The sequence below is a fragment of the Giraffa tippelskirchi genome, chromosome 7 (genome assembly GCF_054371585.1).
Source record: "Giraffa tippelskirchi isolate mGirTip1 chromosome 7, T2T-mGirTip1v1.2.pri, whole genome shotgun sequence".
Classification (NCBI taxonomy): Eukaryota; Metazoa; Chordata; class Mammalia; order Artiodactyla; family Giraffidae; genus Giraffa; species Giraffa tippelskirchi.
The window spans coordinates 15,865,105-15,889,650 of NC_137281.1; the positions used below are offsets into that span (position 1 = coordinate 15,865,105).

At 53.6% G+C, this 24,546-nt stretch overlaps 3 protein-coding genes and 1 long non-coding RNA gene across 14 annotated transcripts in view; 3 read left to right on the forward strand and 1 right to left on the reverse strand.

Annotated features, from left to right (window-relative positions):
• Positions 1 to 3,319, forward strand: part of THAP8 (THAP domain containing 8) — a 17,512-nt gene extending 14,193 nt beyond the window's left edge. The window contains exons 2-4 of one of the 2 annotated variants that reach the window (XM_081517085.1): positions 365 to 557; positions 669 to 1,052; positions 2,728 to 3,319. In XM_081517085.1, the coding sequence (XP_081373211.1) occupies positions 365 to 557; positions 669 to 1,052; positions 2,728 to 2,868 (718 nt within the window). In that variant the 3' untranslated portion in view covers positions 2,869 to 3,319. Of the gene's footprint in view, positions 1 to 364; positions 558 to 668; positions 1,053 to 2,717 lie in introns of both variants that reach the window. The other variant, XM_081517086.1, reaches the window with a different exon arrangement.
• On the forward strand, positions 793 to 18,199 carry CLIP3 (CAP-Gly domain containing linker protein 3). 3 transcript variants are annotated; one of them, XM_081516977.1, is made up of 15 exons: positions 793 to 1,046; positions 4,917 to 4,982; positions 5,343 to 5,522; positions 9,260 to 9,399; positions 9,484 to 9,577; positions 9,782 to 9,943; positions 10,326 to 10,444; positions 10,934 to 11,170; positions 13,742 to 13,877; positions 14,005 to 14,133; positions 15,026 to 15,169; positions 15,238 to 15,361; positions 15,569 to 15,633; positions 16,004 to 16,076; positions 16,656 to 18,199. In XM_081516977.1, the coding sequence occupies exons 3-15, from the start codon at positions 5,357 to 5,359 to the stop codon at positions 16,708 to 16,710; spliced, it is 1,644 nt and encodes a 547-aa protein (XP_081373103.1). In that variant the 5' UTR covers positions 793 to 1,046; positions 4,917 to 4,982; positions 5,343 to 5,356; the 3' UTR covers positions 16,711 to 18,199. The 3 variants fall into 3 exon arrangements, with proteins under 3 accessions (XP_081373103.1, XP_081373104.1, XP_081373102.1); XM_081516978.1 differs by having other exon boundaries at positions 873 to 1,046; positions 5,353 to 5,522; XM_081516976.1 differs by lacking the exon at positions 793 to 1,046 and having other exon boundaries at positions 4,632 to 4,982; positions 5,299 to 5,522.
• On the reverse strand, positions 14,481 to 18,466 carry LOC145515791 (uncharacterized). Its single transcript, XR_014061013.1, has 3 exons — positions 18,329 to 18,466; positions 15,980 to 16,172; positions 14,481 to 14,638 (listed from the first exon to the last, which is right to left on the reverse strand). It is a non-coding gene; the product is annotated as an uncharacterized LOC145515791 (long non-coding RNA).
• A 175-nt stretch (positions 18,467 to 18,641) lies between these two features.
• On the forward strand, positions 18,642 to 24,440 carry ALKBH6 (alkB homolog 6, nucleotide demethylase). Of its 8 annotated transcripts, none has more exons than XM_081517084.1 (7): positions 18,642 to 18,710; positions 19,525 to 19,587; positions 19,903 to 19,971; positions 21,818 to 21,878; positions 22,284 to 22,435; positions 22,645 to 22,761; positions 24,006 to 24,440. In XM_081517084.1, the coding sequence occupies exons 2-7, from the start codon at positions 19,534 to 19,536 to the stop codon at positions 24,267 to 24,269; spliced, it is 717 nt and encodes a 238-aa protein (XP_081373210.1). In that variant the 5' UTR covers positions 18,642 to 18,710; positions 19,525 to 19,533; the 3' UTR covers positions 24,270 to 24,440. The 8 variants fall into 8 exon arrangements, with proteins under 8 accessions (XP_081373210.1, XP_081373209.1, XP_081373208.1 ...); XM_081517083.1 differs by having other exon boundaries at positions 18,642 to 18,703; positions 19,518 to 19,587; XM_081517082.1 differs by having other exon boundaries at positions 18,642 to 18,694; positions 19,505 to 19,587; positions 21,738 to 21,878.
• The last annotated feature ends 106 nt before the right edge of the window (positions 24,441 to 24,546 follow it).

The window sequence follows — 24,546 nt, forward strand, 5'->3', positions numbered from 1 at the left end:
ATGGACAGAGGAGCCTGGCCGGAGGGCTACAATCCTGGCCAGAGGGCAAAGAGTCGGACAGGACAGAGCAAAACACACACACACTCTGTAAGAGTCGGAGGGGACTGAGCGACTAACACACACACACACACACACACACACACACACACACACACACCACACACACACACACACACACACACACACACACCACACACACACACACACCCCACCACCACCCCCACACCCCCGGTTGGGAGGCAGGGCCAGACTCTGGCCCGGGGAGGCAGAGGTTTGGCGCTCAGGGCTCTCTGGGTGTGCGCCTGCTGGCGGTTGCCGGGGGCGGGGGTTGGACCTGATATCGCAGACCTCGCCCCGCTGGCAGGTTCCCGCTGAAGGATGGCCCCCGGCTGCAGGCCTGGCTGAGACACATGGGCCGTGAGCACTGGGTGCCCAGCTGCCACCAGCACCTGTGCAGCGAGCACTTCGCCCCCTCTTGCTTCCAGTGGCGCTGGGGCGTGCGCTACCTGCGGCCGGACGCCGTGCCCTCCATCTTCTCCAGAGCGCCGCCCGCCCAGGTGAGCTGGGGAAGCCCGGTAGCTGGAGTCGGATCCCCAGCCTTCCCTCCCTGAGGAATTTTCCCTTGGAGTTTGGCCCTGATGTCCTCCACCCCGCGCCTTGTTTTCCAGAGGCAGCAGAGTTCCCGAAGCACGGAGAAACCTGTCGTGCCTCCGCCTCTGCAGGCGACCCCATCCTTGGCCCCAGGCCCTGCCGTCCCGGCCCCTGGGCCCATACAGCTCCTGGTGCTGGGCCCAGCCTCCGGGGCCCCCGAGGCTCCAGCCACCGTGTTCCTGACGCCTCTGTCGCTTCCGCTGGCTCCCGCGGGGCCGCACCCTGGAGCATCGGCCCAGCACCCCTGGGCCGGGTTGGGCGCGGCGCTGGGCGCGCTGCAGCGGCGGGTGCGGAGGCTCCAGCGGCGCCACGAGCGGCACCAGGCGCGGCTGCGGGCCCTGGAACAGCTGGCGCGGCAGCTGCAGGCGCGGGCGCACTGGGGCCGGCTGTGTGCGGTGAGTGCCCCGCCTGGCCCACACAGCCCCAGGGTTTCCGTCTAGAGTCCAGAGTTGAAAAGTCACATTTCACCCAGGTTTCCAAATCGCTGCCGTGAAAAACATCAATCTGGCAATGCCAAGCAACTATGGGCGGGAGCTGAGTAGTGGCTTCTCCCTTTATTAATAATAATTAAGCAGCCCCTGTTCTCTTCTAGGGGGTTTCCCAAGTGGCACTAGAGGTAAAGAACCTGCCTGCCAATGCAGGAGAAGTAAGAGATGTGGGTTGGATCCCTGGGTCGGGAAGATCCCCTGGAGGACAGGACGGCAACACATTCCAGTATTCTTGCCTGGAGAATCCCATGGCCAAGGCAGCCTGGCAGGCTGCAGTCCATAGGGTGGCACACAGTTGGACAGGACTGAAGCGACTTAGCATACACACATACTCTCTTTTAGACACAGTTAATAACTTAATGAAAACTCACTTGACCTTGATGTTGACAGTCCCTATTTTCCATATGAAAAAATTGAAGTACAGTGTAACTTGCCCAAAGCCAGGCAGCCAGTAAGTTGCAGAGCCAGGATCCAAACTCAGCTGTCCCGCCCCAGAGGAGGCCTGTGCGCTCCTGTTGGAGACCTCTGGGCGTGGCCCCTATAGAGCTTGGGTTTGCAGCTCTATACTAGAGTTTCCCAAACCCTATCTAAGGCCCTTTGCCCCTGTATTTTACTGCTGAGTATTTTCTGGGGTGGGAAGTGGAGAGGATCATGTCTTTAAAAATCAAAAATTGACCAGGCCTTTTTCCTACTTAAAACCCCAGGGGCAAACTTGAGGTCCCAGGGCTCTTGTTCCTGATTGGAAAAGGGAGGTGGGGAGAAGTTTCAGAAAGCCCCTGAGGTGCCTCTGTAGCTGAGGTGTCCTCACCTGACAGCCAGTGGGGGGGACCTGGCCCACAGATACCATTCGTTTGGCCTCAGTAATGCTTTAACATATTTTCTGGCCTTTCCCGAGGGCTCAGCAGATCTAGCAGCACTGGGTTCATATCCCCCAGACGGTAGCAGTCAGCTAGAGCTGCAGTGGCCGTCCCTGGAGGCTCTGTGTTTGAGACTGTGGCCTGAACCAGCCATGCACCAGAGGGACATGCTGGTGGGGGAGGGGAGAGGGACATGCACAGGACTCAGACTCAGGCCTGAGGCTCTTCATGGAGCCTGCCAGGGCCCCTGGGCTGACAGTGTGTCTCTCTCTGCCTTCCCTGCCCCTCTTCCATCCCTGTTTCTCAATCTCTTCTTCTCTCTCCTACATTCATCTTTTTCTTTCTGCCCCCGCCCCAATCTCTCTGTCATCCCATTTATCTCCCCATTTCCCTGTGTCTCTCTTCATCTGCCTCTTTGTCTATGCCCCATACCCATGTCCCTGTCTCTCTGTCCCTGCATTTCTCCCACCCCCCCATATCTGTCTCTCCATGTCTCTGTCCCCCCCTCATTTCTGTCCCTCTTTTCCCATACCGCTTCATTCCCTCCTGAATGTCTCTCTTGTTCTCACCTCTCTCTGCCCATGTCTCTGTCTGTCTCCTGACACCCCCCTCCCCTCTCAACTTCCCTGTTCCTCATGGTTTCTCCCCCTGCCCCCACTTCCTTCCCTCCTCCCCTCCTCTCACTTCCTGTGTCCTCCATCTCTACTACTTCTTTCCCTGGGATGGCCCAGCTCCCTCGACCTGAGGAATCCCAAGCCTTCACCATCATCTGTGGAGGGCCTGACATTGCTGTGGTCCTTGCCCACGGTCCTGCACCTCCCACGCTGGACGCCAAGCCTGAGCTCCTGGACACTCAGACTCCCAGTGCGTAAGGACCAGGACAGATAATGTCGTGGGACAGATGACAGAAGACAGAGGAAGAGAGACACATCACACATGGGCTTGGCCCACATGCCTGGGGCATAGCACTGCCTCCCTCAAAGGCCTGCTCCCACCACCTCCTGCTAGGAACTCCTTGAACTTTAGGACCGACCTGGGCCCAAGAACTCTGTCAGTAGTGATGACCCTGGGTACCAGGTCCCAAACCCACCTTCAGTCTTTGTGGTCAGTAAAATATTCTCAGAGCAGGACAAGCATTGTTTGCTTGGGGAAGAGTTGTAACTGGTACTGAAGAGCCCCTCATACCCTTTACCAAGCCTGGTGCCAAGCTGGGGATACAGCAGTGAACACAGCTGACAAAAGTCCTATCCTCATGGTGCTCCAATTCTGCTTGAGTAGAAGATGAAATAGTGAACTAATAAACAATATAATTTCAGACTGTGATAAGTGCTATAAAGACTGAATGAAAATGTAATGGGCTGCAGCTGGGGTAGGGGGGGCGGGGTGCAGGCAGAGGGAGGGACCTGGATGATGTTTGAGCAGAGACCTGGATGATGAAAAGGAGCTGGCCTGGAAGGCTTGCGGACTGGATGTTCCAGGGAGAACAGCCCCTATTCTAACAGCATCATTTAAGGTGTAAGCTGGAGGAGGGCAGTGTTGCTATGGTGAAGCAGGGAAGGGAGTGAGTGCGTGTGTAAGGCAGGCGGGGTTGGGAGGCAACGTTAGATAGAGCCGAAAAGGTCTCATTGAAAAGAGACCTTATTTTATTCACTTATTTTCACCAATAAGTGAAAGCCTAAAAGAGGAGAAAGGAGATCAGGTACTTGGGGGAGGAGCATTCCAGGCAGAAGGAACAGCTAGTGCAAAGGTCCAGGGGTGAGGAGGGACAAGGAGGTCAGTGTGGTTAGACTGGAGTGAGTGACGGGGAGAGTGAGAGGAGGGGAGACTGGCGAGATGATGGGACTTGTGGGCTAAGGTTGAGACATTGGCTTTTATCTGGGGTGAGGTGCAATAAGCAGATGCCTTTAGGAAGGTCCTGATGTGATAGGTATTAATAGGTCCCTGTGGCAGCATATTGGGGTGTTAGGGGGAGCAGAGAGAACAGGGAAGAGGCTGCTGCCATAGTCCAGGTGGGAGAGGATGAAGGATGGACCAGGGTCAGGGCCTGGGATGAGGGTGAGAGATGAAATACCTTGGAAATACCTTGAATGGAGCTACTGGGCCTGCCCATTAGAAGGATGAGGGGTGGAAAGCAAAAAGTCAGCCAGTTCTGTTCAGATCATAGTGGACAGGGCAGGCCCTAGTCATGTGTGACAGCCAAGCCACTGTGATTGGAGCCATCCTGGGCTGGCTCCTGGAGGCGTTTCTGGGGAGGGGTCTATTGGCAGATGTGAACCCTACACTGCCAAAGTCAGGTAGCATGGTGATTAAGCCGGGCTACTTGGATTCAAGTCTTAGCTCCATTTTACCTACTTGCCCTATGCCCTTAGGCAAGTGGCTTAACTTCTCTGGGCCTGGTAAGTGCAGTGGGAGCACTCTGTGACAATTACCATGACAATGACTATAGGAGTCTACAAAACCATCCCTCTGAGACATCACTTGTCTAGGGCAAACATGGAGAAGAGGTCAGGTCTGATACATCAAAGAGAGAAAACACCTGTCACTACCACAGAGACCTGCCGTAATTGGTCTGGTTTGCAGGCCTGCGGGGAAGGCGCTGTCACAGCGGGAAGGACTGTGCTCGTTTTCCCAGGACTTAGCAACTGAAAAATTGCTTCATCTCTCTCCTTCTGTCTTCAAGCTTCACATTTTCTTGGTGGCCATTTCTTCTTCCCATTCTCGGTGTCTCTTCCCTTCCCATTGCTGCCTGCAGCCTTTTCATCAATGCAAACAGCCTCGCGCGGTCTCCGCCCCCGCGCCTGGTTGGGGGTGACAAGGCGCATGCGCCGCTAGCGCCCCTCCCTCTCCACCCCCATCCCCCCGTCGGCGTCTGGGCCTCATCCCCTTCTCTCTGTCTCCTTCTCCCCCATCACTTCTCCAGACACTGACACCCCATTACTCCAGTTTCCCCGGTTTCAGCTTTGGTCTTCACCCCCATCCACCCGAGGTAAGACGGGTAGAGGGGAGGTCCGCGGAGAAGGGGAGGGGCAAAGCATCCTGCATCCTGAGATAAACAAACCCGGGGAGGGGGCGGCCTAGACTCTGGGGCCTGACGCGGGAGGAGAAGAATGGGGGACTGGGCTGGGGGAAATGGTAGAGCGTAGGCCCACAAACCAGGGTCTTCTGATGGGTGGCTGACATCTCTATGGTTGCCCAAAATCCAGTGCTGGGGGCGTGAGAGCCACTCGGAGCCCTGGGAGCGTTTGGGGGGCTCAGATTCTGGAGACTGTGGGGCACCCTCTCTAGTTGACCTCTGCCCCCAGGATTTGCCTGAAGCCCACCCCTAACTCTGCACCTGCCCCCCGAGGGCCACCGAGGACCATGACTAAGACAGATCCTGCCCCCATGGCCCCGCCGCTCAGGGCGGAGGAAGAAGAAGAGGAGGAGGAGGATGAGCCTGTCCCAGAGCCCCCCAGCCCCACCCAGGAGCGCCGGCAGAAGCCTGTTGTGCACCCCTCGGCACCAGCTCCCCTCCCCAAGGACTACGGTAACACCCCTCCCCATCCTGCAATATGGCTTGGAGCCTTGGGTGGCCAGGGAGGTCTGGCTGAAAACTCCGCTGGTGGAGATGGTGGGAGGACTCCCGAGGATTTGAAGGTGGTCTGGAGGAGTCATGGCCCTTGCATCCCCGCGCCCCTTCATTCATTCATTCATTCACCCACTGGAGAATGGAATTGGGATAAACCTAATATTTGATTCACGACACATCATTCAGTCCTTTAGTCATTCAACAAGCATTTTTTGAAAGCCTGCTATGGACCTAGGAGGTGGGGGCAGACATATCTAGTCTTTGCTTAAGAAAATTCCCAGGCCTCAATAATAGTCACACAAATAAGTACAAAAATACAAGTACATAATTAAAGACATGAAGAGAATCGTGTTTGCCAAGAATAGGAGTGTGCAAGAGCCTTTTAAGATACAGTTTTCCTGAAGAAATAACGTTCAAGGGAGACCCAAGGATGGATTGAGGGTTAACAAGGGGAAGGGGCTCCCATGAGAGGTGGCCACAGGAGTGAAGGTTCTGAGGTAGGAAGCTGTGGAGCTGAGAGGGAGGTGGCCTCTTAGATAAATAGAAAGTGTCTACTCATTCACCAGCACTACTATACTCGGTGACAAACCTTGTGCTGGGAGATGGAGATTTAATGGTGAGCAGTCCAGGCATGATCTCTGCTCTCAGGAGAGAAGGCGAGACTAAACAAGTAACAGATATATAAATCACATAAGTTCAGGGACTTCCCTGGGGGTCCAGTGGTTAGGACTTTGCGCTTCTACTTCAGAGGGCATGAGTTCAGTCCCTGGTCCGGTAACTCTCACATGCCATGAGGCATGGTCAGAAAAAAAAATAATCAGATAAGTTCAGATTGGAGTGAATGCTATGAAAGAAATAAAGATGGAGATGTAGTAATAGAGAATGGCTAGGGGGCAGCACGTTGAGATAGACCATTCAGGATGGGTCTTTCTGACAAGGAAGCATTTAGGTGGAAAACCTGAGCATGAGGCGGCTTCCCTGGTGGCTCAGTGGTAAAGAATCCGCCTGCCAATTAGGAGATGTGGGTTCAATCCCTGGGTCAGGGAGATCTCCTGGAGAAGGAAATGGCAGCCCACTCCAGTATTCTTATCTGAAGAATTCCATGGACAGGGGAGCCTGGTGGGCTCCAGTCCATGGGGTCGCAAAGAGTTGGACACGACTGAGCGACTGTCACTCACTCACCCCAGTATTCTTGCCTGGGAAATCCCATGGACAAAGGAGCCTGGCTGGCTACAGTCCATGGGGTCACAAAGAGTTGGGACACGACTGAGTGACTAAACAGCAACAACTGAGCAAGAGGAGGAATCAACCATAGGAGAGCTGGAAAAAGAGAGTTCCAGGCTGTAACCAGCAAATGCAAAAGCCCTGAAGCAGCACTGAGCTTGGAACAAAAAGAAAATCATGGTGCTGCAGTATGATCAGAGTTGAAGTGAGAGGTTGGCAAAGGCTAGATCTGGGAAGGGCCTTCAAGGCTACTGTGAGGACTTCGGGTATATTCTAAATGTGATGGTGGGGAGAGCAGTTGGCGGCGGGGGCATGGGTATTTAAAAGCAGGGGAGTGGCAGGTCTGATTTATAATTTTAAAAGCTCCCTCTGGTTACTGCATAGAGAGAGTGGAGCTCAGCCAGAACTGGGTATAGGAGGAGGCTTTTAGATGTTGGCTGGGAATCCTCAGTAGCTGTACGTTCAACTAGGTTCCAAGTTCAGAGAGTAGGCACCAGCAGGATAGGGCAAGAGGGATAGCCTCTGTGGACATGTGTCACTCACTAGAGGGGGCTCAGAGAGGCTACAGGTTGCCCTCAGTCTGATAGAAAAATAACATTATCTGGGTGTCCAGGGCGGGATATCCATCCCGGAAAACTGGAAAATTTCCTTTGGAAATGTGGCTGGGGCCTGTGGCCTGCTGGGATGTCAAAGAGCCTAGGGTGTCTGTTCCCCACCCCCAGGAATCCTGCTGCTTGTAAAACAAGGAGGGTTTGGTCATAGAAGGTGAAGGAATCTGAAAATGTGGTTGAGGCCAGAGAGAGGGCTAAGGTGGGCTCCAAGAGAAACTCATGTATGTGTTCATTAAATGTGTACATTAATTCAGCAGAGACTGAGCATCTCCTGGATGCCAGGGCCTTGGGGATAAGGGAGAACAGAAATATCCTAGTGAGGGGGACAAGTGAGAAAGAGAGAAAAAGGAAAAAGAGGGAAGAAGAGAAAGAGAGGAAAAGAGGAGGGAGAAAGGAGTAAACAAGTAGTGGTTTTTTTTTTTTTTGGCCGCACCATGAGGCATGCAGGGTCTTAGCTCCTTGACCAGGGATTGAACCCGGGTCTCTGCAGTCTTAACCAGCAGATGGCTGGGGAAGTACCGAAGTAGTGATATTCTTAAAGAAATTTTTAAAAAGGCAAGAGGGACTTCCCTGGCGGTCCAACGGTTAAGACTCCGTGCTTCCAGTGAAGGGGGTGTGGGTTTGACCCCTGGTTGGGGAACTAAGATCCCACATTCCCTGTGGTGCAGCCAAATTTTTTAAAAAAGGGCAAGAGATGGAGAAAGGCAGAGGTACTCACTTAGCCAGGGTGGTCTGGGGAGGCCTCTCTGGAGCCTTAAGAAGATCTGAGGGAAGACTAGCCCTGGCAAGAAAAACACCAAGCACAAAGCCCTGAGACAGCAGTTTGCCTGCAAATAGAAAGGACGGAAGCAGGGGAATGAGTGAGGGGGGAGAGCAAAGCACAGACAAGGCCAGTTGGTGCAGAGCCTGTGGGCCAGAGGGAGAATTTGGATCTGTACTCGAGTGTGATGGGAGCCAGGGCAGGGATCTCAGCCAAGAAGGGCTGGGGTTTTAAAGAAGCACACAGGCTGCCTGCTGGAGACTCTGTACAGTACTTCCCTGAGCTCTGTATCATCTGGTCATTCATGTGCTCATCCATTCAACACACACTGAGTTCCTGCCACATGCCAGCCCTGTGCTGGGTGCTGAACGTAACTAGAGGGCAATCCTCAGAGTCTAAAGCAGGGAGATGGAAGTTCCTCTGGGTTTCCCCCTGGCTGGCCACAGGTTGGATCCTGCCCGTGGATACATTTCATGTGGACTGCACAGTAACTGAAAAATTGGGGAGATTTTTCTTAAAAGCTGATTTCTGGCTTTTAAGTTTTCCTTACTCTGGGACTTCCCTAGTCATCCAGTGGCTAAGACTTTATGCTCCCAATGCTGGGTGCCTGGGTTCGATCCTTGGTCAGGGAACTAGATCTAGATACCCCCTGCTACAACAGAGATCCCACATGCCGCAGCTAAGACCCGGTGCAGCCAAATAAATAAATCAATATTAAAAAATTTTTTCTTTACTCTGGAGATTTGGCCTAATCATGCCCAGACTGACAGGGTACCATGGGCCAGAACAGTAGCAATCCCCTTGGGCATGCAGACTCCTTGTCACACTCTTGTTTCATGAAGTAGAGTTGGCTGTTATATAGGAATTGCCTGATCTTTAATTTTTCAAAACACAGAGGGTATCCTAATTTTTATGTGAAACCTCTTCATTTTGAAACTTCATGCTGGCCACACAGAAAATGCCCAGGGCCCACAGGCCACCAGTGTGAGACCCTGCCTTAGGAGGTCTTAAAGACAAAGACCTAGGGCTACTCTATCTCAGGGTGGAAGGAGGGGGGGTCAGGTTGCCTGGGGGTGACCTTGGACCTCTCACCACCCCAGCCTTCACCTTCTTCGACCCCAACGACCCTGCCTGCCAGGAGATTCTGTTTGACCCCCAGACCACCATCCCTGAGCTGTTCGCCATCGTGCGTCAGTGGGTGCCCCAAGTCCAACACAAGATCGACGTCATTGGCAATGAGGTAAGGACACTGGTGATGCGCTGGAGGAGAGGAAGGGGTCCCTCACGTGTTTGGGTAACCCTCCCTGGTACCCGGTACTCTTAGATTCTGCGTCGAGGCTGCCATGTGAATGATCGCGATGGGCTGACCGACATGACACTGCTCCATTATGCGTGCAAGGCTGGGGCCCACGGAGTCGGTGAGGGTCCTAAGCCCCCAAACCATGAACCCCCAAACCTAGGCTCCCACGCCCGACACTCTCAGAACTCCAGCCCTCCGACCTCCATCCTGAGCCCACAGCCTAGGATCCCAAAGTGCAGTTCCTGAGGCCCAGGGTCTGCCCCTTGGCCCTGGCCCCCCTCTCTGGAGGAGGGAATCCAAGCTGACCTGGGCTGTCGCGCAGGGGACCCCGCGGCGGCGGTGCGCCTCTCGCAGCAGTTGCTGGCTCTGGGTGCAGACGTGACCCTGCGTAGCCGCTGGACTAACATGAACGCGCTTCACTACGCCGCTTATTTCGACGTGCCCGATCTCGTGCGGGTGCTGCTGAAGGGTGCGCGGCCACGAGGTGAGGAGGAGGGGCCGGACTGGGAGCGGGCAGGGCCCAGATGAGGAAGGAGGTCTGGAAGCAGGAGGAGGGTGCTCAGATGTAGGGAGTGAAGAAGGGTGGGAAGACGACTAATGGGCCTCGCTTGGGAAGCCAGGATGGGAGTCGGGAGGCTCGGGATATGGGGCTCAGTGATCCTTAACGCCACTGGGACCTGGCAGGAGCTAGTCGGGAGGGGTGTGGCCGAGGAGGGGCGGGGCTCTGTCCTAGGCTGCGGGAGGCACTGGAGTCTGCGGGTTAAGAGAGAGATGAAAAGATGGACTTCCGGAGACTGGAAGGCAGCAGCCAAAGGGCTGGGTGCCGAGGGCGCTCACTCGGAACTCTCCTCTCACCCACTTCCCAGTGGTGAACTCCACGTGCAGTGACTTCAACCACGGTTCAGCCCTGCACATCGCTGCCTCCAACCTGTGCCTGGGCGCGGCCAAATGTTTGCTGGAACACGGCGCCAACCCGGCGCTTCGGGTACTGCCACCCTGGCCCAGTCCTGTTACCTTCCTTCTCAATCCCTTTCCAGCCATCAGGCCTCTGCAGAGGATGGGAGGGGGGCAGGACCATTTGGCTTTCTTGAAGCTCTCATTCCCCATTGGCCCAGTCAGACCCTTGACCTGGTACCACAACAGCCCATTTTCTGTGTTTGTCTTTCCATGGCCCCAGTTCTGGGCTTGGGATCTTGGCCCTGAAGGCATGACCTACAGCACTGAAGTGGGACCTTCATTCCCCGTTGGCTCCATACTTGACATCCCCAGGCTGAGGTCTCAGGGGTTGACTTCCCTGGGGACCGTGGTCTGAACCTTAATGCCCCATCCCGTCCTGTTTCCATGTTGGCTCAGGGCATGACTTTACTCCCACCTCTGCTTCACCTTGACCCAGGGTCCCTGGGGGCGTGGCCTCAGTGGGAGGGCAGCCTACCACCACTGAGTTTTCTCCCCCTCTCTTCCTGTTGGTCCGCAGAACCGGAAGGGACAGGTGCCAGCAGAGGTGGTCCCAGACCCCATGGACATGTCCCTGGACAAGGCAGAGGCAGCATTGGTGGCGAAGGAGCTGAGGACACTACTGGAGGAGGCAGTGCCACTCTCCTGCGCCCTCCCCAAGGTCACACTACCCAACTATGACAACGTCCCAGGCAATCTCATGCTCAGTGCACTGGGCCTGCGCCTGGGAGACCGCGTGCTGCTGGATGGCCAGAAGGTCAGGAACTGGAGCAGGGAGGGGAGGGCAGGACTTAGCGCTTAAAGCTGGGGCCTTGGGCAGAGTCCAGACTCGCCCCCTCTGTCTGTCCACCCTCCCAGGTATGCGCACAGTGTTTATTCATCCAACAGTTGTTCTGCTAATGCCTCCTTTATGCCCCACCCTGGGCTGAGCTCTTAGTCCAAGGGGGACAACAGATCCATCTCCTGGCAGTGACAGCCCAGAGCAGTTGTGGCTGTCATGAGGAAGCACGGGCAGAGTGATCAGCACGGGTTGGCCCCATTTGAGTCCCCCTGGGCCTTGTGGTCCCCATTCAGGGGCCACCTGTGCTCCCAGAGTGATCACTCCTTTGCTTGGGAAAAAAGTACTGGTCAGAGCGATCAGGGCTGTGATGGGGAATGCACCCACTTGAAGATGTGGAGGAGTGAGCCAGGAGAAGAAAAGGAGAAAGGGGGTTCTTAGGGAGGGGAAGCAGGGATAAAGTCCCAGAGGACAGAGAACATCCTCATTCATCCAGGCATTCCAAATTGAATTCATTTACCTGGTGTCCCTCAAGCTCCATGCTGGATCCAGCCTGTCCTTGGGGGTAAAGGCCTGCATCAGCCCCAGCCTTGCTCTCATAGAACTCCATTTCTATTGAAGAAGAGACAGTCAATAAAGTCAACTCACAGTTAAGATAATTTCCAGTAGCAGCAGCAAGGGCTTTGAAAACATTTATTAACTGCAAGTATCTAATAAATTGGCCCTGGCTGAGGGCAGAGGTGGTTTTAGCTAGGGTCTTCTGAGAAGGCGTCTCTGAGGAGGTGATATATGGGCTGAGATGGGAAGGAGCTCACCTTGCAAAAATGTAAGACAAAGGAAACCGCAGGTACAAAGGCCCAGAGGAGTATGCATGGAGGAGAGTTATCTAGGGAGAGTGAAGTGGCAAGGTTAGCAGGGGCTGGGTTACACTAGACCTGCAGGCCACTGCAGTGACTTTGAATTTTGTTTCTTTGTACAGTGAGAAGCCATAAAGTCACACATTGTTTCCTAATCAAGAGTTTTGCATGCATTAGCCCCCTTTGGAAAGTTCTTGTACATGATCTAATCAAATCAGTGTGCCAGCTTTGAAAGCAGGAGGGGTTGACTCTCTCCATTTTACAACATAGAAGACTGTAAGAAGTCCAGAGTGGTGAAACCTTTGTCTGGAGACATGTAATAACAGTCTCTGCCTGGATAGAAGCAGCATAGCACAGTGGTTACAAAGTCAGACTTAGGATTTGCTCAGACACATCTCAGCTTTGCCACTTGCCAGCTGTGGGGCCAGTGATTTCACCTCTCTGGGCATCAGTTTCTTCATCTGTAAAATGAAGCTAATAATACCCATTTCAGGGGGTTGTATGAGGTTTATTTTAAAAATGAATTTGTATTTTACAATGTCGTGTTAGTTTGCTTTACTGTACAGCAAAGTGAATCAGTTACACATACACACATATCCATTCTCTTTTAGATTCTTTCCCAGGTTTAAGTTAGTTAAAATGAGTAAAGCCCTTAGAACAGGGCTTGGCGAACACCAAGTGCCCTTTGTGTGCCAGCCATTGTTCTGATCCCCACACCAATTCTCCCAAGGAGGCACTATTATTGAGCCCATTTTATAGACAAGGAACTGAGGCTTAGAGCAGTGAAGGAACCTCACACAAATGATAGTAACCACACTCACTGCAGCTAAGCAATGTCACATATATTAAAAATATTTCCACCAGATAACTAGCCTCTGAGGTGGACTGTTATCCCCATTTTAGAGGTAACACTGAGGCACATGCCGTCCCTTTACCAAAGTGACAGTATACTAATAGTCAGCACTTACTGATCCCTTACTCAGCACCAAGCCCTGTACTGAGGGCTTTCCTGTCTCTGTAGCATTCATGTCCAATAGACTTTGTGAGATTGGAAATGTTCTGTGTATTTATAGTCCAGTGAAGTAGCCACAAGCCACATGTGGTTATTAAGAACTTGGAATGTGGCTACTGCAATTGGGGAAATATTTTAATTTTAGCTAATTTTTTTTTTTTTTGGTCACCTGGCTCAGCATCTGGAACTTTCCTGACCAGGGATCAAACCCATAGCCCCTGCAGTGGAAGCATGGAATCTTAACCACTGGACCATGGGGGAGGTCCTGATTTCAGTTAAATTGTCATTATGTGGCTAGTGGCTATTTACTGCATTGGACAGGGCAGCTCTGTAACAACCCTGTAAGGTGGGTGCAATTTCTGCTCCCATTTCGCAGATGAGGACACTGAGGCTATGGTTAAATCACATAGCCAGTGAATGGTGATGTCCAAGCTGAGATGCTGAGATTTGAGTTTGGGGCTCCCTCATCCACTCCACCATGATGCTTGTGTGCCAGTGATCTTTTTCTTTTTTTTTGGCCACTCTGTGCAGCTTGCAAGATCTCCAGGGACTGAACATGAGCCCTCAGCAGTGAAAGTGCTGACTCTTGACCACTGGACTGCCAGGGAATTCCCTGTGCCAGTGATCTTATCATGGCCTCCCAAGGCCCGCCCAAGCCATATTCTCCCTTGTTTTCTCCAGACGGGCACGCTGCGGTTCTGCGGGACCACGGAGTTCGCCAGTGGCCAGTGGGTGGGCGTGGAGCTGGATGAACCCGAGGGCAAGAATGATGGCAGTGTTGGGGGTGTCCGGTACTTCATCTGCCCTCCCAAGCAGGGTCAGTCCCACTGGGGTCCACTCAGTAGTGATGCTGCTGACTGAGTGGTGGGGTCAGGGGTGATGATGGGGCAGGGGGCAGGGGGCAGAGGCTTGGACAACTCCCAGCCCAGGCTCTGTCCCCCCAGGTCTTTTTGCCTCTGTGTCCAAGATCTCCAAGGCAGTGGACGCACCTCCTTCATCCGTCACCTCTACACCTCGGACTCCCCGAATGGACTTCTCCCGTGTCACTGGCAAGGGCCGCAGGGAACACAAAGGTCAGGCAGAGCCCATGGGGTGACAGGAGCCAGTCTTGAGGATATTCTGTGGGTAGCCCAGCTTCTGTGACTCAGTTTCTCCTCAGGCCCAAACTCCCATTTTAGAGGACAAACTCTTGAGTCCCTGACTTCTGTACCTGAGTTTCTCCTTTGATTCAGTACTGGTCCCACCCAGTTCTTGGAAGGACCTGTACATGCTCCCCACCCCCTGTGACTTAGCTTTCCCTTAGACCCAAAGGCTTTCTCCCAGTTTTAGGGAAGAATCTGTGGGGTTCCTGGCTTTAGTGACTTGATTTATCCTCAGACCCAACTCCCTCATTTTATTTATTTATTTTCCCCTCTTCATATTTTTATTTTAAAAATATTTTATTTATTTGCTTATTTATTTGCTGTGCTGGGTGTTAGTTGTGGCACGTGGGATCTTCCATCTTCCTTGCAGCGTGCGGGATCTTTAGTTGTGGCGTGCAGAATCTCGTTCCCTGACTGGGGATTAAATGTGGGCCCCCTGCAATGGGAGTGTGGAGTCTTAGCCACTTGACCACCAGGAAAGTTCCTCCCCTCCTTCATTTTAAAAGGATAGTTTCTGACTTTTGACACTCAGTTTTTCCTTTGGTCTCAACATCCTTAACTTTGAGAAAGTTTTGGGGTTCTTAGGTTCTTGACTCAGTTTTCTCTCTCAGGCCTAAAGCCCCCAACCCCAGTTCTCTGGCAGCTGGGGTTGTTTTCTTTCAAGCCCCCCACCTCCCCCACTCCTATTTCAGAGGAAGGTTCTGCAGTTCATGTCATTTGAGCCAGGACAGAGTTCCTACCTTGTAGCTTTCTGGGCAGCACGGCGTCCCCTGGGCTGGCATCTGGAAGCCTCACCCTCACCCCTTGCCCCCTCCACCCCCAGGTAAGAAGAAGCCCTCATCATCCCCATCTCTGGGCAGCCTGCAGCAACGCGAAGGAGCCAAGGCTGAGGTTGGAGACCAAGTCCTTGTCGCTGGCCAGAAGCAAGGGATTGTGCGCTTCTACGGGAAGACAGACTTCGCCCCAGGTAAGGATCGCTCTCTGGGCCGGGGGGCAGGTAGGGCCTCAAGGCATCCTGACACCCTCCTGTTGCAGGGTACTGGTATGGCATCGAGCTAGACCAGCCCACCGGCAAGCACGATGGCTCTGTCTTTGGTGTCCGGTACTTCACCTGCCCCCCGAAGCATGGCGTCTTTGCACCAGCATCTCGAATTCAGAGGTGAGCCCCAGACTCTGATCATCACCCAGGGTACTACCCAGAGCCCTGATACCCACCTTAGATGTCTCCTCCTCTTGGACCAGGAGGACAGAGTGGACACCTACCCCCATACCCTAGCGCTTTCCTCATAGGCCCCCTGCGGCTCAGCTCCTGTCAGACCCTGGCCACTTGTGGCTCTGACTCCTCCCACTTCTCGTGTCTCCGCAGGATTGGTGGATCCACTGACCACCCTGGGGACAATGTTGGAGCCAAAAAAGTGCATCAAGTGACGAGTGAGTTGCGAGCTGGATGTGAGGAGGAATGTGGTTTGGGGGTTGGCAGTAAGGTTATGGGTCCTTAGGTATATGCTGGTGACAGAATCTCCAGTATTTAATTGGGGATCCAGGAAAATGATGAGTTGGACCCCCAAAAGGATGGGTGTTATGGAGAGGAGGATGTTAACAAGGCTCTGAGCAGGAACTGGGGCCATGGGTAGATCTCAGAGGACACAGGGAATATTATTGACAAGAGAGTCTAGATGGCTGTTGGGAGTGTAGGATATTGGGGATGTAGATAAATATTAATGACAAGGAGTCTGGGTGGATATTGAGGACAGAAGTGGGTCTGTCATCCCATCACCTGAGACCTTGCCCTTCTCTTCAGTGACGCAGCCCAAACGCACTTTCACAACAGTCCGGACCCCAAAGGACATCGCATCAGAGAACTCCATCTCCAGGTGCATAGCAACCCTTGGTCCCCTCTTCTGTGGGATAATTCAGGCAAAGGCATCCACCAGGCCACCGGACAGAACGGTCTGGAGTTCTGGTTGGGGCTGGAAATAGAGGTTAGGAAAACTTAGGACTTAAGTTAGCTTACCCGGAAACAGTCTTTAGAGAATGAGGCCCCACCATGAATTCTGGTGAATTCAATTTTTAAGAGGCAGGTAAGAGCTTCCCTGGTGGCTCAGTGGTAAAGAATCTGCCTGCCAAGCAGGAGACGGGTTCAATCCCTGGGTCAGAAAGATCCCCTAGAGAAAGAAATGGCAACCCACTCCAATATTCTTGCCTGGGAAATCCCATGGACAGAGGAGTGGGCTACAGTCCTTGGGATTTCAAAGAGTCAGACACAACTGAGTGACTAAACAAAAACAAGGGAGACAGAATACCCTCTGCTCCAGAGGAGCCTGAGAGAACCAGAGAGGTGGAGGCAGAACCCGGAAAGGCCAAATCCCAGATGCTTGGGGAGGAGCTGGGTGGGGATGGATCCAGATGTTCCCACACCCTGCACTGGGGTGTGACACAGTTCTTTTCCCCAGGTTGCTCTTCTGCTGCTGGTTTCCTTGGATGCTGAGGGCAGAGATGCAGTCTTAGAGGCTCTGGACATCCGACGGAGACACAGAGCCCCCCTCTAGCGTCTCCTGACACAAGGAGCCCCAGAGTCACCCTGAGATAGAGATTCCCAGTAACACATCCAGAATAGAGACCCCCATTAGCCAGCCCTTGATCACTGAGGCCCTATTAACAGATTCCCCCATGATGACCCCCCAAATACAGACCCTGTGTTACCCAGAAAGAGATTCCCTGAGTGTAGTACCTTCAGGCTAGTCCCACCCCTCAGATCAGACCCCCAAGTTAACAGATTTCCATCTCACCCCAAATGATGGTGACTTTCTCTACATAGTGCTCCACAGTAGAACATTCCTGAGTCACTAGTCACTGGAGCAGAACCATTCCCTATTAACAAAGACCCTCCCCACATCAAACCCCCTTGAAAGAAACATCTCCAGAGAAGAGTAACAGACCCACATTTAATATCAGTCCTGTCAAGATGTTGTGACTCCCATGGTCACCCCAAAACCCTTAGACTGCAATCGGAGACTCCCTCCATTAACAAAAGCCTCTACTCTTACCCCTCAAGAAGAGACCCACATTAACCAGCCCACTGTCACCCCCAATTTACAGATGCCAAAACAGTCCTGGAAGTGCTAATTACAGGACCCCCAAGTCTTCCTATCCTCTGCACCCTCAAGAAACCCCCAGTGCCTTGTATGAAGCCCACCCCATGTGGCCCACAGCACCTGTGCTGGCCAGGCTCCCAGAAAATTCTATTTTTTAAGTAATGATTTCCCCCTTTGGGGGACCCCAAAATTTGGAGGCCCCATTCTGGGACTCAGGATCCCAACCCCCAGAGTACATGTCCCAAACTTCCCTCTGCCCCTAATTCCTATAGCCCCTAGGAGAGCCCAAAACCCTAACTCCCAGGACCCCCAAATCATGGAACCCCAAATCCCCAGGGAATCCCAAATTTAAAAAATCCGATTTCAAGCCCCCAGGAAACCCCCAACCATGGAAGTCCCTATGCCTGAGATGGAGGAGACTGTAGTCAGGATATGCATCCTAGGCACCCAGGGCATGTCAAACCCTATTCATAGGCACCAGGAGACCCCCAAACAGAAATTCTCATCCCTGGAAACCAGAGGACTTCAATGCGCTGAGTCCATGGGTCTCAAGATACCCAAATTCTAAGAGCCCCAGTCCCAAGGGAACCCCAAATCCTCAAGCCTCCCTCTCTAATAGACGAGGGGCATCGAGGCTTTGAGGGGATCCCAAATCCTGGAGCCCCCATTTCAATCTACGTTCTGGTCACAGGTCCAAAACGCCAAATCTAAGTTACTGGCCCTGAAGGACCTCAGAGCACCCTGGACAGACCAGCAGAAGCCTACGGAGACCCTGAAGGCCCAGGGTGTCCAGAGCAGACCTGGGGCCCTGAAAACCAAGGACAGCTCACGACTGCCCCTTCACTGCATGTCCCCAAACTCAGCATGACTCCTATCCTCTTCAATAAAGACGTTTCTATGGCTTTCTGTGTGTGGGGTCGGTGTTTAGGGAGTTAACGGCCGTGCTTCTATACCTTTACTAGGGGAGCATGGCAGAGGAAGTCCTTCCCTCAATCTCGTCTCCCTACGGCTCGTATATAGGGTGGCCTAACCTGTGGAGGTATCCTTCCAACACTCGCGTTTTCCCTGTGGGCGTCCAAGGCTGCCCCTCCACTCTGGGCTCGCTCCGCTGTGTTGACGGGTTCCGTTCTGAAGCTCTGATTGGTCGGTCCAGACGAAGCTCGGTCTCTGAAGGGTCCAGTGGCTCAAAGGCCAGGAGCCATAGCCTATCACCGAACGAGGGTGGTGGGGGCGGGGCGACACTGTGTGAGAGCGCCTATTGGGTGGAAGGCGGAGCTTTAGAGCCTTTGAGAATTCCCATTGGTCTGGAGATGCCTGCGTCGGGCATGTGGGGCGGAAGTGGCTGGCAAAGGAATTGGGATGTTGAATTTGGATGTTGGAGGGGTCACTGGTGGACGGTCAGTTTGAGGGGTGGTCGAGGGTGGAGATGGCGGTCCAAGAGAGCTGAGAGTGGGGACCCAGGGAAGCGCATATGGGAGTCTGAGGAAGCTCAGAATGTGGGGTTCTAGAAGACAGAGTCGGGGGATCCAGGGGATTCAGGGCGTGAAAGGAATCAGACTCAGGGTCACAGGTCCAGGGGTACTGCAGTGAAGGGGCCCTCCGGAAGAGAAATCTGAAGGGAGTCTAGAGTAGGGGGATCCGAGGAGACTGAAAATGAGTATGTCTGAGGAGGCTTAGATTGGGGGTACAAGGGTGCTCAGAATGGAGCGTCTGAAAGGGCTTGAGGAGGGAGGAGAATCTATGAAGACCTTGAACACTGTTAGAGAACCAGGATTGCAGTTTTTAGGCATGCATGCTGTGCTGTGCTTTGTCAGGGCACGGCAGTTTTTAGGATGAGGTCTGAAATCAAGGTGTTTAAAGGGACTCTAGTGTGTAGCCTTGGGGGATATGTGGGGAGCTCTTGGCAAAGGCGGCGGATGGAGTCAGAGGCTGTTCTCTGTGGGAGCTTGAGAAAGGAAATGTGTAGTTTGATGGACCTTTGATGGATGGAGTTTGGGGGAGTATTCTGGGTGCCCATTGTGTCCGGGCAAGTGTGGGAGCTGTGCACTGAGTGGCTTTTGAGATACTGAGGACTTAGGTTTTAGAAACCAAGAGAGTTTCCCTAGAGGTCTGAGCTGAGGCTGTGGCCCATGGTAAGAGCAGAAAGCTGGATTGTAGTCTGAGGGTGGCAGGCTTGGTTACTTCAGCATGTTCTCCCCTCCCCACAGGTCTGACCGGGTACCTGGAGTTGCTGTCGATGGAGGATCAGGATGCCAGGGTCCCAGCCCTGGAACCATTCAGGGTGGAGCAGGTTGTCAGGACTGGGGGCGCAGAGGGTGAAGGTGGGGACTAGAGGGCAGGAGATCGAGTGGAGATGGATAGAGAGGCTAACTCCTGGGTTTGTGGGCTGGGACTGCCCCCTCCCTCTCCATTCTTATCCTCAGGGTCCAGCCCTACCCTCACCCCCACCTCCTCATCCCCCAAATAGTCATTGGACCCTTGACTTAAGGCACTGGCCTGTCTGGGGACATCCTGAGCTACTCTCCAGAGGAGGGGCTGCGCATGGGTGCTAGCACTAGTCTGCGGGTGGAAGGGCCACACCTTCAGGGGGATCTCTCTGTCCTAGGCACCACCTGTAATCTACTACATCCCTGACTTCATCTCCAAGGAAGAGGAGGAGTATTTGCTTCGACAGGTGACCTCAACACCCTGCTGGTCTGTTTTTCTCCTCTTCCCAGATCCCTCTCCAATCCCCAGCTCTCATGTGAGAGCCCACAAGGCCACAGTGAAGATCCTGGCAGAAAGGAGAGTGCCACCCAGCACCCATCCCTCACCTTCCCTATTCCTTTCTCAACACTTGCTGGGGCCTGGTGAAAGAGCTTTTCCCAGGAGGCTTAGGGGAAACCAAACTGATTTTTTTTTTTTTTTTTTTTGCCAAGTCATATGTCTTGCAGGATCTCATTCCCCGACCAGGGACTGAACCCAGGCCACAGCAATAAAAGCGCTGAATCCTAACCACTAAACCACCAGGGAACTTCCCAAACTGATTCCTAGAAAGGTGGTGGTTATTATGGAGTTTAGGCTCCCTGTGCTAAGACAACCCAATCCTCCTACTGTTATAGGGAAAAGGAGGTTACAACATAGGCTGAAAGAGCCCAGTTCAGGCCTTTGAGATTTGGGGAATGAAGAATTTACAGTGTTCAGATTTCTGTGCTGAGATAGTTCAGGCCTCAGAATGTTAAGAGTAAATGCTTCCCTCCGCTGATAGCTCAGTATAGACCCAGAGCCTTGGGAACAAGGTTACCAAGCCCAGACCACCTGTGTTAGATAGTACAGTCTGTATTCTATTCTTAAGGTTTGGGGAAAGAAGAGTTTTACAAAGTTCAGAATCCATGCACTGGGATAGCCCTTTGCAGCCCCAGAGCCTTGGTTATAGATCCTGAACCTGCCCTGTGCAGTCTCAACTACTCCTATCTTGTTTGAGTCCCAGGAATGAGTTAGCTTGAGAGCTCAGACTTTCCTACTGAGACAATCCATCCCAGCTCCATTACCATGAAGGAAATAAGAAGATTTTTTAGGTTTCTTTTTTTTTAAGATGCTTTTTAATTAATTAATTAATTTTTGGCTGCTCTGGGTCTTCCTTGCTGTGCACAAGCTCTCTCTAGTTGCGGAGAGTAGGGGCTACCCTCTGTCATGGTGCACGGGTTTCTTATTGAAGTGGCTTCTTTTGTTTTAGAGCACAGGCTGTAGGGTGTGTGGGCTCAGTAGTTGTGTACACAGGTTTAGTGTCCCCTGCAGCATGTGGGATCTTCCCAAATCAGGGATCGAACCCGTGTCCCCTGCATTGGCAGGTGTATTCTTAACCATTGGACCACCAAGGAAGTATGACTTCTTCTTTTTACTTTTTAGTATTTATTTGGCTGTGCCAGGTCTTAGTTGTGGTGTGTGGGTTCTTAGTTGCAGCATGTGGGATCTATTAATAGTTCCCTGACCAGGGATTAAACCCAGGCTCCCTGCACTGGGAGTGTGGAATCAGCCACTGAACCATCCAGGAAGTCCCTTCTTAGACTTCTTTGAGACAACCCTTTCTAGACCCTTGGGGTCTTGGCAGTAGAGAATTTTCAAAGTACTCTCTTGACTGTACTGAATAACCCAGTTTAGCACATTTTCTCCCCCAGGCAATAGGAACAAGGAGGTTCCAGAACTCAGACTGTCCTGAGATAGCCTAGGGATCAGAAAATTAGAATGTGGACTGTTTGCTGGGCTGAAAGAGCCCAATCCAGCCCGGAGCTCTGGGTAGATTCAGAACCTGATTGTGTAGCCCCTCCTCAATCCTGGTAGACATGGGTCAGTTTTGAGGCTTCTGGCCTCCACAAGGGGAAAGGGCAAACAACAAAATCCTGGGAACACTATCCCAGAGAATGATCGCACAAACACTGAGATGATCCATTTCCACCCCAGGTAAAAACCCCTTTGTTGGCCTGGGTGGGAGAATCAGAGAGGGTGGTCCTTGAAAAAGGACTGACACCCTTCCATCCCAGGTCTTCAATGCCCCAAAGCCAAAGTGGACCCAGCTCTCCGGGAGGAAGTTACAGAACTGGGGTAAGTCCCTGACTTACAGTCCCTGACTGTTAGCATAGGTGATTTAGGGATCTGGGCTGGGGTAGGCATGTCAGGTTGGATAGTCTCAGGACATTGAGGGCAAGGTGGGGGGTCCCTGAGGGTTCAAGGGATCCCAAGGGCCAGGAGGATTCTGAGAGGTCAGTAGAGGTCTTGAGGGGTTTGAATTTCCTGATGGGTTGGGGGGGGGTATCTCTAGGGTTTGGAGAAGCAGGAAAGCTTTGAAGAGTGGACTGGGAATCTCCAAAGAGTTAGGGGTCCCTGAGGAGATCAGAGTGCTACCAACCACTGGGATACCCCTAATGGGTATCCCATCCCCCTAATGGGGGCTCCATGTGCCAGAGCTCCTTGGTTGGGTGCCCTCAGTGCCCCATTACCTTCCCCCAGGTGGGCTCCCCCATCCCAGGGGGATGGTTCCTGAGCGACTGCCACCGTGGCTCCAGCGCTACGTGGACAAAGTGTCTGACCTCAGCCTTTTTGGGGGTCTCCCAGCCAACCACGTCCTTGTAAACCAGTATCTGCCTGGGGAGGGCATCATGGTAACCACACTCTGACCCCGCCCCCCAGACCTCAGACCCACCACGGGGCAAGGCATCATGTTGACCCACGTCCACTCTCATTAAGCAGTTCACATAGCCCAACCAAGCATTTGCCTCCCTGTCCCCAGCTGGGGAGACCCCCTTTCACCCCGGAGGGTTGGGGGGGGTATGGACTCCTGCCCCGTCCAGCCCTGGTACCCACTCCTCAGCCCCACGAGGACGGGCCACTGTACTACCCGACCGTCAGCACTATCAGCTTGGGCTCTCACACCGTGCTGGACCTCTACGAGCCTCGACAGCCAGAGGACGATGACCCAACAGAGCAGGTGGGCCCTGAGATGCTGCCCCAGCCACTTGTGGGCGCTCCGACCTCCCATATCCTCCAAGAGGCCCCAGTCTCACCCACCTACAAGGTACCTGTGATACCCATTTACCTCTGCCCCTTCATGGGGGGCACCCACAGCCTCCCAGAGACCCCACCCATCTGCCTGAAGGGTGCCCTAGAAATCATGATCTCCACAGATACCCCAGTACCCCCACCTGTTGAGTGACTATCCTGACACCCTACAGATGTCCTGGCTCCACATAATTAGAGTGAGTGCTCCAATACCGCAGGCAGGGCTCCCCAGTTCTCCAACAGACACTGATACTCTGATACCCCTACACCATCCTCTGAGAGGTGTCTCTGACATCCTCCCAGACACCCTGACTCTCAGTGGCCACTGCACAGCCACCCCAATACTGACCTCCTCCCTCCCACTCCAATAATGTGATCTGTCACACAGGACACCTCCAGATTCTCCTTGGCACCTCAACCCAGGACTCGTTGCTCAAGCCCCCTTCCTTCTGTGAGGGTTACTCATGACAACAGTTTCCCTGACCTCTCTCTCTGATGCATGTCTGACACCCCAGTGTTCATAGAAACTCCCCTGAACACTCTGGTCACAGCTGCTCCTTAGGGTTCTCCCTTAAAAAGAACACACCAACTTTTATTTATTTGGCCACACCACCCACAATGTAGGACCTTAGTTCCCTGGCCAGGAATGGAACCTTCATCTCTTGCAGTAGAACCACAGAGTTAACCACTGGACCTCCAGGGAAGTCCAGGGGCTCCCTTTGTCAATCCTACATGCTGCTGCCCCTCCCACTCTGCTGGGGTCCTCAAAGCATCCTGAGATCCTCCACATCCCCCTAGACCACACCTGCTCCTTTCTCTCTCACTTCCTGGCTTCAGCCAAGTCTTCAGCCCAGTTTACTGGGACCGCTGATCCCTCAGTCCCAGCCCCTTGCAGATTCCTTAGATGCATAGACGCCCCCATCTGCAGCCTAGTTCCTACCGTTTACCAAAAGACTGCCCACCACCCCCCTTCCTCCTCCTGCCCCTCCCCCCCTCGCCCAGGCCCTTGGGATTTTCATTCCAAAGCCTCGATCCTTAGGAGCACACTTGCCCCTCAGCCTTTGCCCCTGGGGCTCGCTAACCCTCTCCCCGTGAACCCCCAAACCTGCTGATCTCTCGTCTGCCCCCGCCACCGATTTCTGGGGACCCGCTAACCTTCAACCCTCCCCGCAGCCCCGGCCGCCGCCCCGGCCTGCCACCTCTCTGCTGCTCGAACCGCGCAGCCTGCTGGTGCTCCGTGGCACCGCCTACACGCGCCTCCTCCACGGCATCGCGACAGCCAGCGTAGACGCGCTCGAGGCTGCCTCCCTGCCGCCCAACGCCGCCGCCTGCCCCTCGGCGCAGCCGGGAGCTCGCCTGGTGCGCGGCACCCGCGTCTCGCTGACCATCCGCCGCGTCCCCCGCGTGCTGCGCGCTGGGCTTTTGCTCAGCAAGTGACACCAGGATCCAGGACCCGCTCAGATTCCCGAGCTTGCTCCCGCTCTGGACTGCTACTGCCCTGTGACCTTGGATCTCTGGGGCAGAGGCGGCTCCTCTCGGATTATTTTCCAGTACCTGTGTGGAAACCACAGGAAAAGGCCCCATTCCAATAAACCAAAACCAAAAGTCTTTCTCTGGTTTTGGACATTTAGAGGTGTTGGGGGAGGAGGGCAGATATTTGGGTTCCTGAGGGGTGCTACATCTGCGACCTTGGATGAATGGTGTGAGCTCCCAG

Coding starts and splice junctions, on each gene's coding strand:
- CLIP3 (XM_081516977.1), top strand. CDS start 5,357: ATGACTAAGACAGATCCTGCCCCCATGGCCCCGCCGCTCAGGGCGGAG. Junction 9,400..9,483: donor TCGACGTCATTGGCAATGAG/GTAAGGACACTG, acceptor CGGTACTCTTAG/ATTCTGCGTCGAGGCTGCCA. Junction 9,578..9,781: donor GGCTGGGGCCCACGGAGTCG/GTGAGGGTCCTA, acceptor GCTGTCGCGCAG/GGGACCCCGCGGCGGCGGTG.
- ALKBH6 (XM_081517077.1), top strand. CDS start 18,670: ATGTTGGAGGGGTCACTGGTGGACG. Junction 19,588..19,902: donor AACCATTCAGGGTGGAGCAG/GTTGTCAGGACT, acceptor TCTCTGTCCTAG/GCACCACCTGTAATCTACTA. Junction 22,436..22,644: donor TGCCTGGGGAGGGCATCATG/GTAACCACACTC, acceptor CCCACTCCTCAG/CCCCACGAGGACGGGCCACT.